General features: G+C 61.1%; 1 protein-coding gene across 3 annotated transcripts; it reads left to right on the forward strand.

Annotated features, from left to right (window-relative positions):
* Positions 1 to 1,135: 1,135 nt before the first annotated feature.
* Positions 1,136 to 15,394, forward strand: CARS2 (cysteinyl-tRNA synthetase 2, mitochondrial). 3 transcript variants are annotated; one of them, XM_040991138.1, is made up of 15 exons: positions 1,136 to 1,219; positions 1,353 to 1,397; positions 3,395 to 3,512; positions 5,543 to 5,614; positions 5,688 to 5,793; positions 6,704 to 6,787; positions 7,655 to 7,784; positions 9,148 to 9,281; positions 10,420 to 10,487; positions 10,934 to 11,000; positions 11,289 to 11,427; positions 12,825 to 12,948; positions 14,110 to 14,208; positions 14,899 to 15,084; positions 15,264 to 15,394. In XM_040991138.1, the coding sequence occupies exons 3-15, from the start codon at positions 3,459 to 3,461 to the stop codon at positions 15,333 to 15,335; spliced, it is 1,335 nt and encodes a 444-aa protein (XP_040847072.1). In that variant the 5' UTR covers positions 1,136 to 1,219; positions 1,353 to 1,397; positions 3,395 to 3,458; the 3' UTR covers positions 15,336 to 15,394. The 3 variants fall into 3 exon arrangements, with proteins under 3 accessions (XP_040847072.1, XP_040847070.1, XP_040847071.1); XM_040991136.1 differs by lacking the exon at positions 1,136 to 1,219 and having other exon boundaries at positions 15,269 to 15,394; XM_040991137.1 differs by lacking the exons at positions 1,136 to 1,219; positions 14,110 to 14,208.
* The last annotated feature ends 433 nt before the right edge of the window (positions 15,395 to 15,827 follow it).

Here is a 15,827-nt window from a genome sequence, read left to right on the forward strand (position 1 = left end):
GCATTGGGCAGTGCTGGGCGCCGGGGAGTGCTGGGCATTGGGCAGTGCTGGGCGCCGGGGAGTGCTGGGCATTGGGCAGTGCTGGGCGCCGGGGAGTGCTGGGTGCCGGGGAGTGTTGCTGGAGGGCTTCTCAAAAAACTTTTTCATGGCAACAGGTTTCTCAAGACAAAATGACAAAGAAGACTTTAAACCTGAAAAGGAATCTCAAGAAGATATTTCTCGCTACAAACATAAATGCTAGCTTCCCCTTGACCTGGGAGCCCTGGGAAAGAACGTGGCCTTGACCTGAGCCCAGAAATGCTGCCATTAGGGATGAAAAGGTGCGACCGACATGGTAGCCTAGCAGCGAAATCCTCACCTTGCTTGCCCAGGATCCCATGTGGGCCCTGGTTCTGTCTTGGCTGTTCCACTTCCCATCCAGCTCCCTGCGTGTGGCCTGGGAAAGCAGCTGAGGATGGCCCAAAGCTTTGGAACCCTGCACCCGCGTGGGAGACTGGAAAGAGGCTCCTGACTCCTGGTTTCGAATCTCTTGTAACCTTGGGGAGTGAACCAGCGGATGAAAGATCTTTCTGTTTTTCCTTCTCTCTGAATCTGACTTTCCTATACAAATAAATAAATGTTCATTTTTTTTTTAAGTCACAGTGTGCGTGCACTCTGCGTACTAGATGTGGACTTGGTGTGTGAACCCTGGGTGCTGACGTGGTGTGTGCACACTGCGTGATGGGTGCTGATGTGGCCTGTGCACCCTGGGTGCTGACGTGCTGTGTACCCTGAGTGCTGGGCTCCGATGTACTATGTGCACCCTGTGTGCCACGTGCATCCTTTTTGCTGGGTGCAGATGTGGGTGTAGCTGTGTTCCCGGCCTCCCGAGCGCGGCGAGGTCGCCGTCCGTCCGCCGTCCCAGCCGCCCGCTGCCGCCCGGCCCGCGTCTCCCGGGCTTCCGGGGGCGGGCAGTGGAGGAGGCGTGTCTCGCGGCGGTGTCCGCCCTCCGCGGCCTGTGGCGTCCTGCGGGCGCCGACATGGCGCGGCCCGGTGCGCGAGGCCTGGCGCGGCTGCTGCGGGCCGTCCCGGGCGTCTGTCCGTCCGCGCGGGCGGCGAGCGGCGGGCGCGGACGCGCGTGGCAGCAGCCCACGGGCCGCGACACGGGAGTGCAGGTGTACAACAGCCGCACGGGAAGGAAGGAGCCGCTGGTGGTGGCGCGCGCGGACTCCACCTCCTGGTGGGTCGGGGCGCGGCCGGGGGTCCCCGGGGTCTCCGCCGGCCGTGGTCACTGCGAGAGCGCCTCGATGGGGGCGCTCGCTCCCGGAGACGTGGAGCCCTTCTCACAGGTGCGCCTTGCGTCCCAGGTACAGCTGCGGACCCACCGTGTACGACCACGCGCACCTCGGCCATGCGTGGTGAGTGTCCTGCCTTCCAATGGGCTGGCTAGTTTGGGAAAGCACGAGCCTCCGTGGGTGTCGTGGGTCCCAAGTGATGTCCCTCGGTGTGGGCAGGGAGCCCTGGCTGGCCGGCTCCCAGTGGGCTGGGTGGCTTCTGGCTGGGAGTCCCAGCCGTGGGAGGGGTCAGGGCCTCTAGGAAGGCCCGCCTGCTGATACCACCCCCGGGGGACCAGGGTGAACCCCCGGCCTTGGGGAGGGCACGCTGGCATCCGGAGTCGCAGTGGAAACCGCCCCCGAGCTGAGTAGGTTCTGGTGGGTGTGGGGAGAGCCCCGAGACCTGGTGCCAGCCGCAGTCCCTGGTTGGTGTTCTTGTCCTGCCCGGCTTTCCCAAGGCCACAAGGAGGGGGCACCTCAGGGGTAAGTGGGCAGCCAGCTGACTTTTAAGTAGATCTTTTTGTAGTATTCCAAAATGATGTTAACATCCAAGTGACCCTGGCAGGAAAAAAGAAAGAAAGAAAAAGCCCTGCTTAAATGGTTAAACATCTTGGAAAAGATTTTTCAGGGACCTTAATGTTTTTTTTTAAATTAATTTATTAAGAGAGAGAAGAGCCTAAAAAGAACAATCGTGTCTACTGGTTTACCTCCTCCCCCATGCCCACAGCGGCTGGGGCTGAGAACCCCCCATGCCCACAGCGGCTGGGGCTGAGAACCCCCCATGCCCACAGCAGCTGGGGCTGAGCTCAGAACCCCCCATGCCCACAGCGGCTGGGGCTGAGAACCCCCCATGCCCACAGAGGCTGGCGCTGAGAACCCCCCATGCCCACAGCAGCTGGGGCTGAGCTCAGAACCCCCCATGCCCACAGCGGCTGGGGCTGAGCTCAGAGCCCCCCATGCCCACAGAGGCTGGCGCTGAGAACCCCCCATGCCCACAGAGGCTGGGGCTGAGCTCAGAACCCCCCATGCCCACAGCGGCTGGGGCTGAGAACCCCCCATGCCCACAGAGGCTGGCGCTGAGAACCCCCCATGCCCACAGCAGCTGGGGCTGAGCTCAGAGCCCCCCATGCCCACAGAGGCTGGTGCTGAGAACCCCCCATGCCCACAGAGGCTGGCGCTGAGAACCCCTCATGCCCACATAGGCTGGGGCTGAGCTCAGAGCCCCCCATGCCCACAGAGGCTGGCGCTGAGAACCCCCCATGCCCACAGAGGCTGGCGCTGAGAACCCCTCATGCCCACATAGGCTGGGGCTGAGCTCAGAACCCCCCATGCCCACAGCGGCTGGGGCTGGGGCTGAGCATAACGCAGGAGCTGGAAGCACAGCCCAGGTGTGCCCAGTGGGTACAGGGACTGACCAGCTCAAGCTGGCCCTGCAGCCACTTTCTGCCTCACCTGGGGACTGGAACCAGGCACAGGGTTCAGGTGACCTAAACTCATTCACAGTTGGGCCATTTTTAAAGATTTTTTTTTCTTTGAAAGGCGGAGCTAGAGAGCTCTGGGCTCTGCTGGGTCACTCCCTCGATGGCTGCACGGTCCAGGCTGGACCAAGCTGAAGTCAGGAGCCTGGCATTTCAGTTGGCTCTCCTGTGAGGTTGGCAGGGGCCCCAAGCACTTGGGCCATTCTCTGCTGCTTTCCCAAGGCACATGAGCAGGGAGCTGGGTAGGAAACGGAGCAGCTGGGACTCAAAGCAGTGCCCACGTGGGATGCCGGCTGCATGGGTGCCACCGTGCTCATGGCAGCGGCGTGGTGTGGATCCTGGGGCTGCCCCGACACAGCTCGGGAAAGACGGCCGTGCCAGCCTGCGCATTCATCAGTGACAAGTTACACTCTTAGACAGGAACAGGGTTTCCAGAGCTCTGACTCACGCGGCAGCTCTCCCCTTGGCCTGAGAGCCTCAGGCTGAAGTCTGTAGGAAGCCAGCCAGCCAGCTCAGTCTGGAGGAGCAGGCCCAAGTGGCAAGGCCTGCCTCTGGGAGAGCGACCTTTGAAGACCCCCACGCCTTCCGTCCCCTCCCTCTCAGCTCCTACGTGCGCTTCGATGTCATCCGGAGGCTCCTCACCACGGTGTTCGGCTGCAACATCGTCATGGCGATGGGCATCACGGATGTGGATGACAAAATCATCGCGAGAGCCAGCGAGGTAAGCCCGACTACTGGAGGCTGCGCCCCAGCGGCACCCCTCGCCCCACCTGTCTCCCCTGGCCCACAGGCTGCTCTCACCGACCGCTGCGTGCTGAGGGAGCCGGATCCTGAGCCTCCACTGCACGTTGGCAGGGTCCGTGTTGTTCTAACGTGTGACTTGGGTGCTTCATCTCACTTACCCCTCATGTCTGTGTATTTGAAAGTCAGAGAGAGCGCTCTTCCGTGCTGTTCCCTCCCAGGTGACCGCAGCAGCCAGGGCTGGACCAGGGCGGAGCAGAGGCCGAAAGCTGTGTCTCCCATGCAGGCGCGGGGAAGGACTGGGGCGTTCAGCTTTCCCTGCAAGCTGCTGGCAGGGAGCGGGGCGGGAAGTGGGGCGGCCAGGATGTGAGCCGGTGCCCTGTGGGGTGCTGGCGTCACCGGGGCAGCTTGACCTGCTGGGCCTCAATGCTGGTCCCTGAAGATTTTTAAATACCTGAGTTGAGGTCAGCCCCTGGGGACAGGGGCGAGGCAGTGTGAAGGGGTGATGGCCCCACCATCGGTCACAGCATCGCCCTCTGCGTCCGAGGTAAAAACCTGGTTTCCCTTTTTTTTTATGCTTTTATTTCTTTTTATTGGAAAGGCCGATCTACAGAGGAGATTGCAGAAAGAGCTTCTGCTGTGGGGTCATTCCCACATGGCCTCCACTGCGCAGCTCGCCAGCCCAAAGCTAGGAGCTTCCGAGTCTCCCAGGCAGGTGCAGGGTCCCAGGGCTTTGGGCCGTCCTTGACTGCTTGCCCGGCCACAGGCAGGGAGCTGGAGGGAAGTGGAGCAGCCGGGATGTGAACCAGCGCTCATGTTGGATCCTCCAGCCCAGAAACCTGGCTTCCAATGCGGTGCCCTTCCTTTGCTGGTGTTCTTACTGGAAAAGTGTTTCAAATGTGCTTTGTTTATCTGAGAAGCAGAAAACAGGAAGCGGGTGAGAGAGAAAGAGGGAAACTTCTTGTATCCTGACCTGCTGGGAGCCCGGTCATCGCTCAGGGTGTCGGTGCTGAAGCCGTCACCTCTGCTCCCAGGAGCTGAAATCAGAGTGCAGACCGCGGTCCTGGGGTGTGGGCTGTGGCTGTGCCCAGTGAGGGCCCGTGCCCGACTCCCATCCTGTGAGGCAGCAGCTTCCCGGTCCTGGGTGTGGGCTGTGGCTGTGCCCCTCCTGTGACGCAGCAGCAGCCCTGTCCTGGGGTGTGGGCTGTGACTGTGCCCAGTAAGGGCCCGTGCCCGAACCCCTCCTGTGACGCAGCAGCTTCCCGGTCCTGCCGGGTCGTCTGTCATGTTTCTTCACTTCTCTGCATTGCCCCCTCCTGTCCCTCCCTGTCAGGAACAGGGCCTTGGGGCCACCCAGGGCTGTCGTGTGTGTCCCTCCGGGCTGAGCTGGGCCGCCCACGGCTGTCATGTGTGTCCCTCACTGTCAGGAACCGGGCCTTGGGGCTGCCCACGCTGTGTCCCCTGATGTGGCCTGGCTGTAGGGCCCGGCCTCCCACGTGAGTTAGGAGGGTCCCCTGACGTGGTCTGGGAAGCCACAGGTGACGGCTCGAGTTTCTGTCCGTTGCTTCCGAGGGAGACGCAGGTGGAAGTCGGGCTGTTTAGGGGTGCGTGGTGGATAGAAGCAGTCTGTTCCTGTCACTCTGACTTTCAGAGAATCAGCAAGTTATACCCCAAAGTTTTCCTTAGAGATTTCCATTTCATGCACTTTCTGGCCTTTAAAAATGTTTCTCTTGAGGCGATGGATGAGCTGGGAACTGGCTTTCTTAGTGTTACAAAGTTTAGATGAATTTTGCCCTTGTCTTAGAAAAGATAAGATTTGTTGCTACCCAGTGGGAACAGCATGGCCTTTGTTCCCTTTTCTCTGTAAGGGAAAACAAGGTTGGCAATCCTTTTTGCAAGCTTTGCTGCTGGTGTGAGTTAGCACCCAGAGTGGCCCCCCAGCACCCCACCCATGTCTGCTGCGCCCCCTGACCTGCGGTCGCCCCGCCACCCACTCCTGTGCTCTGGCAGATGCAGATCTCACCTGCTGCCCTGGCCACGCTCTACGAGGAAGATTTCAAGCAAGACATGGCGGCCCTGAAGGTGAGGACTGGCACAGCGGGGCCCAGCTGCACCTGGGCCCTCAGGGACACGGCCACTTGTTCACTTGTCCCAGGTCTTGCCGCCGACTGTGTACCTGAGGGTGACGGAAAACATCCCTCAGATTGTTGCATTCATCCAGGGGATAGTGGCCCGCGGGCACGCCTACCCCACGGCCCAAGGTAGGATTGCCCCTGTTGAAGCCAGTGATCGCACCGGGCAGCCTGGTGGCACCCTCGGGCCACCTGCTGTGCTTGGGCCCTGCACCCACATGGGAGACCTGGAAGATGCCCCTGGCTCCAGACTTTGGGTTGGTTCAGCTCCAGCTATTGTGGCCATGTGGAGAATGAACCAGCCAATACAGTTCTTTCAACTAAATAAGCAAATCTTAAATTTTTTATAACTAAATCGGAGTCCAAAATAGATCCTTTCAAAGGTTTATTTATTTATTTTTATTGGAAAAGCAGATTTAAGACTTACCAAAAAGATATACAGAGAGATCTTCCATCTGCTGGTTCACCCCCAGATTGCCGCAATGGCTGGAGCAGAGTTCACCCAAAGCTAGACATCTCCAGGTTTCCCACGCGGTGCAGGTCCCCAGGCTCGGGCCACAGGCAGGGAGCTGGAGGGGAAGTGGGGCAGCCGGGGCGTGAACAGGTGCCCAGGTGGGATGGCAGCACTGGGAAGTGGAAGATTAGTCAGTTGAACGATTGTGCGGGCCCCAAAATAAATGAATCTTAAAAAAAGAAAGAAAGAAAGAAATGCAGAAGTTTAGGCTTCGTCCCTGACCTGTTGGGGAGCATTTGCATTTAAACAAAAAAGAAAAACATTCCTCCTGCTTCACACAGACCTGGGCACCATCCTTTCCCTGTGGCGTCGCGTGTTCCTGCCATGCCCAGCCTGTGTGGCTTCCCGACTGTTACAGTCTCTGACCCTGGCCTAGAAACCAATGAGGGCCACATGGCAGCCTCAGTCTGCAAGGGGCTCCTGCGGGAGAGGCCGTGCGGGCTGGGCTCCTGCGGCAGAGGCCGTGCGGGCGTGGGCACGGCCGTCCCAGCTGAGAGGCGCGTCCTGGCCCCCTTTGTCAAACAGGCAATGTCTACTTCGACCTGCGGTCCATAGGAGACAAGTATGGCGTGCTCGTCGCTGAGGTCCCCGCTGCAGCCACCGAGCCAGGTGGGTGGGCCGGACCCGACCCCGGTCGTCTGAATGTGGCCACGTGGGCCACACACTGCGCAGGGTCTCTGAACGGATGAAACTTGGAGTGTGAAGGGTCCCCAGAGTTCATGAGAAACTGTTGTGCGAAAACCGGCATGGGCTGCAAGATTTTCCCACCAGAATGGACTGATTTGTTTGTTGAAAGGCACAGTGTCACAGAAAGGAAGGGACAGAGATGCAGTCCCCTGTTCACTCCCACAGACCCTTCGGAGCCTGGCTGGGTCGGGCCAAGCTGGCAGGGCAGACTAGCTTGCCGCTGCTTCCCAGGCTCTGCTGTGGCTGCTGGCACTGGGAGCAGGGCCGGAACTTGACCCAGGCAGCCCGGCATGGGCGTGCATGGCCGGACCTAGTGCCACCTCAGCTTTTCCTTGTTTCCCAGGAACTGTGAAGTTCCGGGTTTGTAGCAGCCAGTGAAGTGGCTTCCTGCACGGGTGCCCCTTCTGGCTCAGCTCCCGCACTGGGCTCTCCGCACCTCCCGGCCCCTTTGCGAGCATGTGTGTGCACCTGCAGCGTGGGGTCCTCCTCCACCTTGCCTGTGTCCCCTGTGAGTGCTTCGCCATGTCCTGAGCACAGGGAAATTGACTGGCGAAGAACGGTGTTTACGGGAGGCCTTCGGATGTGTCAGGCGTGGGGCCCAGACAAGCCATCCAGCCCGCTCGGGGTCGTCTCGCTGCCCTGTCAACTGCATGTGGAGCCCAACTGCTGATAGCATCTGCTACCCCTGCCCCCCAGGCTAGGACAGAAAGTTCTAGATCCTCCGTGCATGCGAGGCGTGGAGGCAGAGGAGGCACCCCTCCCTGCTGACTCCCCTCTCGTTGCTACCAGCCGACTCTGACAAGCGCCATGCTGCCGACTTCGCCCTGTGGAAGGCGGCCAAGCCCCGGGAGGTGTGCTGGGCCTCGCCGTGGGGCAGCGGCCGTCCCGGCTGGCACATTGAGTGCTCCACTGTTGCCAGGTATGTGCGCCGGGCTCCTCATGGGTGGGGCACTGGGGCCGAGGGGTGGGAAAGCCACTAGCCCTGCCTCAGTTTCCCCACCAGCCCTGCTGATATGTGCTAGGGTGTGGGACCAGAGGCTCTCCAGCTTGTGGAGCCTGATGGCACAGCCTCGTGCGGCAGGCTGGTGGCTGAGGTGGGCTGCGCAGGGCTCTGGGGAAGTGTGTGTGCAGACAGCTGTGCCAGGACTTGAGCTCTCTTTAATTGAGCTGCCAGTTTGTTTCCATCTACTTGAAAGGCAGAGTGAGACACACTCCCACAGCGAGAGACTGTTTGCATCTGCTGGTTTTCTCCTCCAGTGCTTGCAGCGGCGGGGGCTGGGCCGGAGCTTGGGCTGGGTCTCCCATGAGGGTGGCCGGCCAGAGGCGGGACCCCCACTGCTGCCTCAGCGGGGAGCTGGGAACTCTAGCTGGGACGGGCATCCCACGCTCTGGCTTCATGCACCTGCTGTTGTGCCCGATTTTGAAATCCCCAGATAATCAATCTGAAGTTGGTGCTGAGGCATAAAGGTGGTTTATCCAGGTTAGCCTAGGTCTCCCAGCCCCTCCCCCAGCAGGGCCGGGTGGGGGAGGGCAGCCGAGGCTGCTGCAGGATCCTCAGGGAGGGCAGAGAAGAGAGGGAAGAGCGAGCCAGAGCCCCCCAGTTCTTACACATTTCAGGCTGTTAGTTATACACTCATGACTTAGCAGGCTTCTGTTGGTGGGTTTGAAACAAGCAACTTTCAAGAGGTACAAATCGATGAGCTATAGGGCGGTGGATCTTATCAAACACCAGGTACCTCCTTCCTGAGGAGTGGTCTGCCTGCGTGACCTGCCAGGTGTCCTGCCGGGTGTCACGTGGACTGTCACACACGTAGCCTGGAGTTCACACAGCCCCCAGCCAAGCCATTAAGGCAGAATCACAAAAGGCAGAAAACATCTAGGTTCTTCAGTGCCAATCCCCAAAGAATGTTTTAGTGCAATTTTCCATGAATTTTGTGAAATACCCTCATAGAGCCATTAAAGAACTAGAATTTCAAAAGCCAAATGGAAAATTCCCATCATTTCATAGTTTTGGTCTCTGGTTAGTTGGAAAATTGCTGAAGTCCACCTAGTCAAAGGGAGACGGGCGTGTTTAACGTGTCAGGAGCGGAGGATCTAGTGTCAAGTGTGAGAAGCTGTGGCCTGGGGAGCTGACGAAGGGGAGGATTGTGTCCTGCCATGGGCCAGGCCGGTGAGGGGAGGTGGGCCGCCATGTGCCGAGGTGCTGGTGGCTGGGGCCGGGCTGCGCCTGCGCTGTGTGCTCAGGTGCCCGGCTGAGCGGCCCGTGTCCCGTGTCCCCGCAGCATGGTGTTCGGGAGCCAGCTGGACATCCACACGGGTGGGGTCGACCTGGCCTTCCCGCATCACGAGAATGAGATTGCGCAAAGCGAGGTGTTCCACCAGTGCAACCAGTGGGGCAGTTACTTCCTGCATTCCGGTAGGTACGGGTGCCAGGGAGCTGGCGGCACTCCCGTGCCATCCGAGCCGGCAGCCGAGGGGTCCCTTCTGTTGCTGCAGGGAGTCGGGCAGGTCCGCTGTCGAACCTGGTGCTGCCGCCTCGCTTTCCAGACATTGCCGCAGTTGTAGAGTTAATGCTTTGATATGCTTGGTACGTGTGATGTGACACCAAGCAGGCAAGCCGAGGGTGCCTCTTCGGGAGGACCAGTTCCAGGAAGTTTGGCCTAGGAGCGCCCTGGTGCTGGAAGTGGAGGACGGCGGTTATGGGCCGCAGAGTGGGGGGCTGGTCGAGTCTCAGTCCAGGAGGGATCCCCGCCTGCTTCCTCTCGTCCTGTACACACACACACGCACCTGGTCTCAGCTGTGTCCTCGTCCCTGGGGGTGGCACTGGCAGTTGTTGGACAGAGAATAAAGAGGTGGTTGCATGGTGCTGAGGCCGGGGGAGGAGCAGCCAGTGGTGTGGCGTGCACACGTGTAACGCAGTGTTACAAGTACATTCATGGGCATACTCGTGTCAGAGCCCACCTCACAGTGTCACTGGGTATGAGAGCTATGGTAGGAAGTGCACTGTGTGTGTGCACATGTGTCAGCATTCATGGCAGTGCAGGTTACAGAGCCCACAGCTGCGCCTGTGTGTGCACATATTAGCTGTCGGCATGTGCCTGGGCACACGTGTGTTACAGAGCCCACAGCTGCGCCTGTGTGTGTGCACATGTTAGCTGTCAGCATGTGCCTGGGCACACGTGTGTTACAGAGCCCACAGCTGTGCCTGTGTGTGCACATGTTAGCTGTCAGCATGTGCCTGGGCACACGTGTGTTACAGAGCCCACAGCTGTGCCTGTGTGTGCACATGTTAGCTGTCAGCATGTGCCTGGGCACACGTGTGTTACAGAGCCCACAGCTGCGCCTGTGTGTGTGCACATGTTAGCTGTCAGCATGTGCCTGTCAGAGCTTCCAGTGGCGCAGCCCTGGGCCTACAGGTTGGGTATGCAGGTTCTAGAATGTGATCCCTAAGGACTTCCTAGTCCCAGGCCCTGGGAGGAGGCTTGGCCCCACCCTCCCGGCCTCCGAGGGCACGCCCTCCTCCCCCAATTCCACCACTTCTGTTTTCATTTCAGGGCACTTGCATGTGAAAGGCAGAGAGGAAAAAATGTCCAAATCGTTAAAGAACTACGTCACTATTAAGGTAGCTATGATGCCCGTGTCCCTGTTCAGGTGGGTGCCTTGGCTTGTGGTCGCCCATGCCTTGCTGGCTGGGCCTATTGGGTGCTCACGCCTCTGAGAACCACAGGATCCCATCACTGAGTGGCTCTGACCTCACCCGGCTCTTCTCTTGTCCCCAAACCCTGGGTGGGGGAGGCCCAAGTCATGGCACCGCCTGTGCCAGGAGTCAGGAGGCCGTGGGGAACGGTTCCCAAAGCTGCACTCGTGGCAGGCACACAGGTCTCTTGGAGTGTGTCAGAGTGGAGGTGCATACTACCCTGCTTGTGTGAGGTGGGCGTAGTAGAGGCTGGGGGATGCATGGCTCCTGGGGCGGGCAGAGGGGACAGACAGGTTCCTGGGGACCAAGCAAGGCTCCTTGGGAAGAGGGGTCCTGGGGACACAGGTCTGTCCCCCCTCTGCCCTCCCCAGGACTTCCTGCGCTCCTTCTCCCCAGATGTCTTCCGGCTGTTCTGTGTGCGAAGCCACTACCGCTCAGGTGAGCTGGGCCTGCCCGTGCCGCTGCCCCTCCATGCCCGGGGTCTCCTTCCCCTGCTCCCTCCTGCCCCACACATCCGGGTCGGCCCCCGTGCTGTCGCCATCATCCCCTGGCCCCTGCTGGTTCACCCCACACGCTCCTGCACGGTGGGGGCGATGGCGGTTTGTTGCCGGGAAGCGGGAGGGTGGAGCTGCGGTCGCCCTGTGGGATGGCTCCCTGCCTGGCTTCCCGGAGGAGTGAGGCTGGGCCCGTGGATGCTGCTGCCCTTTCAGTACCTCTCACCCTCAGCTGTGGACTACAGCAGCAGCAGCATGCTGGACGCCCAGCACCTGCTGCTGGGGCTGGCCGCCTTCGTGGAAGACTCACGTGCCTACATGAAGGGGCAGCTGGCGGGCGGTGCTGTCGGGGAGGCCGCACTGTGGGAGAGGTAAGGCTGCCGGGCCCTGGGTGATCCTCAGCTCACCTGGTTGCTGGGCACTGACGGGTCCCCGGGCAGCAGACAGCAGTGTCCCTGTTCCTTCACCTGGGCTGCCCAGCAGCCACTTACGGAAGGGGCTGTGTCCCTTGGAAATCAGCAACACCAATAGCTGTGTTGGTCAGAGCTGCCCAGGGGCACCAACCAAGATGAAGGGGGCGGGCTCACGGTGCCTGCTGCAGGCAGACATGACTCCTGGCCTCTGGAGGATGTAGGCTCTTCTGAGTCTGATGGTGGAGGTGGAGAAATGGGATGTGGCCAGAGGTGGCCCACATGGGGACTGGTGCAGACACCCCTGGGGCAGCAGGGGCAGGTGGTGGCCTGAGGTGGTCCACGTGGGGACCGGTGCTGACACCCCTTGGGGCAGCAGGGGTGGGCAGGTGGGTGAGGAACACACCCACCCATGCAGGGACGTGGGAACTACAGGTGGTCACCCTCTGAGCCCAGGACCCCATGCTGTTGCTCAGGGTGGCTTGGACGCCTCTTGCTGTTCAGGGAACAGGGTTCCTTGGAACAGCCACAGAGGCATGGCAGGCCGACTCAAGGCCAGCCCGTCTGTGCCCACACCCCTCTCCTGCCACATCTGCTCCCCGAGGCCGTGCAGCAGGTTATGTGGGGCCTCCTGCAGCGGTTGGTCAGAGGACAGAGGGTTGCTTGGGGTCCCCAGGCAGCCCTGCTTCCTGCCATAACTTCCCTCTTCCCTGGACTCTGTCCAGGTCCCCCATGAGGGGGGGCAGTCCCTGCGGCCATTGCTGCTGTCTCCAGTGTGCATGGCAGGAAGCTGAAGTGAGGGCCCCAGGGGCCGCTCCCTGGTGCAGCCTCTGCATGCTTGGCTGGTGAGAGTGCCGCTTGCTCTATTGGTCTGAAGCCCTCAGAAGCCTGGCCTCGGCGTGTGCTTGTACCAGCTACCTACTCTGGTCTCCTCAGGCTGCCAGCATGCGGTGACTGTTCCCTGTGAGACAGCATAATTGGGGTGGGTCTCTGAGTTACAGCCCCCAGCCCACATTCAGTGCTGTGGCACAGCTGGTGGACCTGACATCACATGTGGGCACTGTTCCACTTCCGATCCAGCTCCCTGCTAATGACCTAGGAAAGTGGCAGAGGATGGCAGGGTGCTTGGGCACCTGCACCCACATGGGAGGCCCAGGGGGAGTTTGTTCTGGCTCTGGCCTGGTCCAGACCTGGCTGCCACAGCCACTTGGTGAACCCGCACATGGCCGCTCTCCACCACCATCCCTATAACCCTGCCATTCAAATAAACAGACCTTAACGATTAGGAAGGCTCCTCAGGATGAGGTGTGCGCAGCCGAGCAGGCCGGGCCGTGACCTGTCAACTCGTGCTTCCGCAGGCTCAGCCGTGTGCCAGGGATTGTGAGGGCGGCGCTAGCTGATGACTTCGACACGCCCCGGGCCGTGGGGGCTGTGCTGGACCTTGTGCACCATGCCAGCAGAGAGCTCAGGGTGGCCACCAAGGTAAGGCGGGCTCAGCACCTCACCGCCCCGGCCTGGGGGCTCAGGGCCGGGGTGGAGGCAGACGTCTGTCCTGCATGGTTCCTAAGCCTGTGCCCCACTCCCTAGCCCAGGAGTGCCATGCAGAAGTGCCTGTGGGAGGCGCTGCTTCTTGGAGGGTCTTGGTGGCACGTGAGCTGGCTGCTGAGGCGCCCGGGTGGTGACACCCTTGTCCCACACCCGCCTTGGCCCCAAGGGCAGCCCCTTGCGTGCGTCCCCATCTGCTGTCTGCTGCAGGAACTCCTGGTTACCCCCAAGGCAGGACTGAGCTGGTGCCCCACCGCTGAGGGCACCTGGGAGTGGCCTGTGTCCGCTTGGCCCAGGACATACGTCGTTAGGGCCTTGCCCTCGGGGTGGCCGCGAGGAGGCCGCACACAGGGTTCTGCTCCAGCTGACCATCAGGGCTGCCCAGCTCCTCCCTGGCCACACTGCCATTCCCTCGGTCTGAAGGACCTGTAGGTGGGTGACAGGTGCATGGGGAGCCAGCCCAGGTGAGTGGGCAGACCGGGTCCAGCTCCCACGGTGGCCAGCAGGGGTGGGCCCAGGCTCAGGCTGTCCCAGCCCTGATCTCCGCCCCTCGGAGGTGGCCAGGGGCAGAGCCTCGGACTGTGGCTCTCACAGCTTTCCCTCAAGCTCTGGCCCACCACCCCAGGACCCCAGGGTCGTGCTCACCTGGCAGAGGCCTCCTCTCACGGAGCCCTGCTCCCACCACCTTCCCTCGCCGCCCCGGGAACTGTACCCCGTCACTGGTGAACAGGCCCAGCTGTTCTGCCCATGTCACGGTGGGCAGCCCAAGCGCTGGCCTCCAGCAATGGCCAGCCATTTCAGGCAATTCGCTCTGCCCTGTCCTCGACTTCCTTCATATACTCACAGCTGGCGGCTGTTTCCAAACATTTACTTAAATTAGGGCTTAAAAAAAATTTTTTTTTTTAATTTAAGTTAGTTCATCTGAGGGGAAGTTACACAAAGAGGACGGAGATCTTGCATCCCCTAGCTCACTCCCCAGTTGGCTGCAATGGCCATGCTGGGCCAGGCTGAAGCCAGGAGCTCCACCGGGTTTCCCACACATGTACAGGGACCCTGGCACTGCTCTCCCGGGTGCCAGCGGTGTGCCCTGTCTTCCAGGACCCCAGCGGCCCCCGGAGTCCTGCGGTGCTGGGTGCCATCGTGTCCTACGTGGAGGAGTTTTTTGCGACACTTGGGATTTCCCTGACGGATCAGCAGGTGTGCCATTTCCTATGTGTGCTTGCTCTGGGGTGCCCACACCCCACATGTAGGGCTCCCTTTGTAGCTGGTTTATGTAAGACACTTCCTAAAATCCACGTCCTGGCACTGGCCGACTCGCAGTGGCCCAGGCACCACACTGTACCCACCCCATCTCTGACACGCTCAATGCCCAGGGGCCACGGCAGCAAGGGAAGCCTCCTGTAGACCAGCCACTGGCCTCCTGCCCCTCGGGGGTCCCTGCTGTCCCTGTGGTGTCCTGCACGTCCCAGCGTCCCCACCTACTTGCTCTGTCCCCTTCTGCTATCGCCTGGTGATGTCTGCCTGGGACCCTCATGGGTGGGGCGGCTGCATGTTGCCACGGCATCCCACCTTGGCCAACCCAGATGTCCACAGCCACAGGGGTGTAGGACCCTGCTGTGTTTCCTCAGTGTGGGGACCCCTTCACAGCAGGGCTGCCCCTTGTGTGGGTACCCGTGTGCACCCTGAGGTCACCTGCAGGAACTCCTCCTTCCCCCTTGCTCTGCTGCAGCCTGCAGAGCCCATCCTGTGTGTTTCTGAGGCGGAGGCCTGGGGCTGGCTTGTGCCTGGACACTGGTATCCATTTCCTGCTTGTGCCTCTGCCCAGGCCTGGAACCAGCCCTGTTCTTGCCTATGTGGCCGTGTCTGAGTGGGGCCTCTGGGGTCCAGTGTGTTGCAGGAGAGAGCAGCTCGACCACGCTGCGCGGCGTGGTGGAAGAGCTGGTACACTTCCGGCTGAAGGTCCGGCAGTTGGCGCTGGCCACACCTGAAACTGGTGGGGAGGCCCGGCGGCCCCTGCTGGAGGCCTGCGATGAGCTGCGCCGGAACCTGGCTGCCCACGGCATCAGCATCAAGGTGAGCCTGGGGCCTGCTGCTGGGGTGCGAGGCTCAGCAGGAAGGACCAGGCCCTGCTTGCGCGCGCGCACGCACGCACACACACACACACACAGGGGTGCCCCTGTCCTCTGGCAAGGTGGCATCTATGAGTGAGGGGTAAGCTCCCATCTGCTCACAGGACCTCCTTGTCCCCCCAGGACAGAAGTAGCACAGTGTCCACGTGGGAGCTGCTGGACCCAAGGATGAGACAGCAGAAGCCGGGGGGCTGAGGCAGCAGGGCGGGATGTCCTGGTGCAGTTGTTGGCAGTAACAATAAATACATGGGCGCTGTCTGGTGTCTGGGCCTCCCTGTGCAGTGCCAGGCCTTGTGCTCGGATCAGCAACGTGGGGTCCCCCAGGGAGACATCTATCTGGTGAGCTGTACCTGGCGGCGACCGAGGGTTGGAACCAGGATGTAGAGGCTGGATGGCTGGAGGGGCTCCCGTGCAGGTGGGGCCTGGCGGTGCCCTTGAACGCCTTGCACATGTAACAGGTGCAGCACCAGGTGTAAAACGAGCAGACAAGAGGCAGGTAAGCCCTGCCCCCGCCTTGGTGGGTGAGTGTGGGTGTGGACAGTCTTTGCACCCTGGTGACCCTGAGAGCACTGGCACTCCCAAGCCACAGCGGAGTGCAGGAGGTCCCATGCTCCCCACTTGGTGTGTTAAGGGGAGTGGGGCTGCTGAGCAGTGGGAGGTGGGGACGGCTCACATGTGTACGTCCCG

This window comes from Ochotona curzoniae, unplaced genomic scaffold (assembly GCF_017591425.1).
Source record: "Ochotona curzoniae isolate NIBS_2020 unplaced genomic scaffold, NIBS_Ocur_1.0 contig_64, whole genome shotgun sequence".
NCBI lineage: Eukaryota > Metazoa > Chordata > Mammalia > Lagomorpha > Ochotonidae > Ochotona > Ochotona curzoniae.

Bases quoted from the DNA above. Each gene is read 5' to 3' on its own strand.
- CARS2 (XM_040991138.1), top strand. From the start codon at position 3,459: ATGGCGATGGGCATCACGGATGTGGATGACAAAATCATCGCGAGAGCC. The intron at 7,785-9,147 runs GTATGTGCGCCG...GTGTCCCCGCAG, and splicing joins GAGTGCTCCACTGTTGCCAG to CATGGTGTTCGGGAGCCAGC. The intron at 11,001-11,288 runs GTGAGCTGGGCC...TCTCACCCTCAG, and splicing joins GCGAAGCCACTACCGCTCAG to CTGTGGACTACAGCAGCAGC.